The 2,875-nt window shown below is 38.3% G+C and overlaps 1 protein-coding gene across 1 annotated transcript; it reads right to left on the reverse strand.

Annotated features, from left to right (window-relative positions):
* Window positions 1-633: 633 nt before the first annotated feature.
* LOC145121217 (uncharacterized) lies at window positions 634-2,529 on the reverse strand. Its single transcript, XM_079057000.1, has 4 exons — window positions 2,071-2,529; window positions 1,907-1,979; window positions 943-1,762; window positions 634-853 (listed from the first exon to the last, which is right to left on the reverse strand). Exons 1-4 carry the CDS (start codon window positions 2,527-2,529, stop codon window positions 634-636), a joined length of 1,572 nt encoding a protein of 523 aa, XP_078913126.1.
* Window positions 2,530-2,875: the final 346 nt, after the last annotated feature.

A 2,875-nucleotide genomic window follows, 5' to 3' on the forward strand; every position in this document is an offset into this window, starting at 1 on the left:
GTCATCAGTTTGAAGTCGAGAGTTGTTTTTGACATCAATCAACTTGTTTTTGTTGACTATTACACCATCTTTATTATCAAAACAAATACAATTAAACAGAACAACAGTCGAGGGCCCGCTACTATAATACTCAACCTCTAAGATCTCTAGCAATATGCCGTAGTAGTCTGACTCTTGTTCATCATTATACGTCTCCCCTCTCACACATACTCCAAAGTTATTCGTCACACGACCCTCACCGTATTGTTGAGTGTGGAACTTATAACCATTTACAAAATACCCATTATGAAAATGAGCTTGTCTCGATGGTTTCTCAGCTATAACTTTTAAGTGTTTAGCACTTCCATCGGGTGTCTTATTCATTACCTAAAATGAAAACATACACACATTGTGTTGGTTAATGATGCGTAAATAATAATCAGTACTAATGAACTGGTTCTACTTACTCTGTCTTCAAACCATTCAGCAAAGAATTTATCTCTTAAATCTGAAACCGATTCATTTGGATTTGTTGTCATGACCAGCTCATCAAACTCGAGGATGTAATGGTTAACTTCTTTACAATTAAGTAATATGTAGGTGTGCGCCTTGTGAAGGTCTTTATCACTCAAGGGTTTTTGTTTTCCACGTTTTTCATATAATCTTCTTGATGGGACGACAAAGATGCTCTCCACTCGAAAACCTATGACTTTGCGGTGCGAAATTTTGTGCCTCTCGATTATGGCATGTCTCAATCGTCGGGTCAAAATATAAAGAACAATAGGTAGCAGGTTCATTCACTAGATGTTCATTGATGATTGAACCCTCAACCCTTGCTTTGTTCCTGATTCTTCTTTTAATTATGCCCAGTTTCCTATATTTAAAAAGTATGAATGATATCTTAGGAATACCACAAATAACTTTAAAAATGTTGGATATATAATATTAAAATAGGGTGATTACCTCTCGTATTGATACATCCATCTGTATTGTACCGGACCACCAACAATAACTTCATCTGCTAAATGTATGACCAGGTATTCCATGGAATCAAAGAAGCTAGGAGGGAATATTTGCTCTAACTTGCACATGGTTTGAATAATACTACGTTTCATATCGAACAAGTCGCAAACATGCAACGTTTTCGAGCATAATACTCGAAAGTACATAGATATCTCCGATATGACCTCGTATATTTTTGTTGAAACAAACCCTCTTACGGCTAGGGGAAGCAACCATTGCATAAACACGTGACAGTCGTGGCTTTTGAAACCATAAAAGCTATAATCTTTGATGTTTACGCAGTTCCCGATATTAGATGCATACCCGTCAGGAAATTTGAGATTTTTCAACCAAACACATACTTTTTTAACATCTTCCTTTTCCAATGTGTAATCTCCAGGCTTCTTCCGAGTCTTCCTATTGTTTTCCCTTATGGGGTTTAGTATAGGTCGGTCACAAAGCATCTCAATATCCTCTCTTGCCTTTATATTCTCTTTGGACTTTGGGGTGCCCATTGAAGTCTGAAACATATTTTCAAAAAAATTCTTCTCGATATGCATCAAATCGAGGTTGTGTCGGATCAACAGGTGACGCCAATATAGAAGCTCCCAAAAGATGTTCTTCTTTACCCAGTTGTGTGTAATACCAAAACCATGAGGTTTTATATAATTTGGAACATAAGGAGTACCGTTGTATACAGTGGGGAAATGTTGGATTTTCTCCCAAATATATTCTCCGGTTGGGTACGGAACAGGCACTTCATGACCCTTCACTTTCTTGCCTTTTAAAAAATTAACTGTATCATTTCAGAATATGTGTCTTTCGGGTAGATGTTTTCTATGACAGTCAAACCAACACGGTTTTTGTCCATTGGAAATTCGGAATGATTCTGTTTGGTGCATGCAATAAGGGCAAGCTAAAGTACCATGCGTGCTCCATCCGGATAGCATTGCATAAGCAGGGAAGTCACTAACTGTCCATAAAAGTACAACCTTCATCTGAAAATTGTTCATTCGATAGGCATCATATGTTTCAATGCCATCTGTGAACAACATCTTCAACTCGTCGATCAAAGGTTGTAAAAAAAACATCCAAATTCTGTCCGGGGCTCTTCTTCCCGGGAATGATCAACGGAAGTCGTATGTACTGATGTTTAAAAGCCAACCAAGGGGGTAGGTTGTAAACAGTGATAAACACCGGCCAACATGAATAGGGAGTTGTGTTTGAACTATTAGGACTAAACCCATCGGTGCACAACCCGAGACGAATGTTGCGCGTCTCTTTTGCAAAATCAGGAAAGGTTCTGTCAAAATGATTCCATGCTTTACCTTCACTGGGATGTATCATCTTTTCTGGATCTACTGGATGATCTGAATGCCAAGTTAAATGTTTGGCTGTCTTCCTTGAATAGAACAGCCTTTGAAGTCTCGGTCCAATCGGCATGTAAGTCAAGACCAAATTAGGAACCTTCCTCCCTTTGTCTTTGTATCTATTTTCGCCACATACTACACAATGATCCAGCTCAACAAACTGACCCCTAAATAGCATTCAATGGTTTATACACACATGAATCCGTTGTGAAGGCAATTTTAGTGGCTTCAACATTTTCTTGGTCTCGTAGAAGCTATTAGGAAGCTTCTCGCCAATTGGTAGAATGTCTTTAACTATCAAAAGTAGTCTATCAAATGACATGTCTGAAATATTAGATTGTGATTTCCAGTCCAATAATCTAGTGGTGGCAGAGAGTGTGGAAGATTTTGTACACCCGTCCCATAAAAGCTCACTCGCTTGTTTCAAAATTTTATAAAAATTTTGGGCTTCAAGATTTGGGTGTTGTGGTGTTTGTTGATAATAAGAAGCTTCGGGTTGGTGCATGCTTTCGATAACCATCTCC

The sequence above is a fragment of the Lactuca virosa genome, chromosome 1 (assembly GCF_052849685.1).
Source record: "Lactuca virosa cultivar CGN04683 chromosome 1, Lactuca_virosa_CGN04683_v6, whole genome shotgun sequence".
In the NCBI taxonomy this organism is placed as follows: Eukaryota; Viridiplantae; Streptophyta; class Magnoliopsida; order Asterales; family Asteraceae; genus Lactuca; species Lactuca virosa.

Bases quoted from the DNA above. Each gene is read 5' to 3' on its own strand.
- LOC145121217 (XM_079057000.1), bottom strand. From the start codon at position 2,529: ATGCTATTTAGGGGTCAGTTTGTTGAGCTGGATCATTGTGTAGTATGT. The intron at 1,980-2,070 runs GTTTTTTTTACA...AACAATTTTCAG, and splicing joins GCCCCGGACAGAATTTGGAT to ATGAAGGTTGTACTTTTATG. The intron at 854-942 runs GTAATCACCCTA...TTTTAAATATAG, and splicing joins TGGATGTATCAATACGAGAG to GAAACTGGGCATAATTAAAA.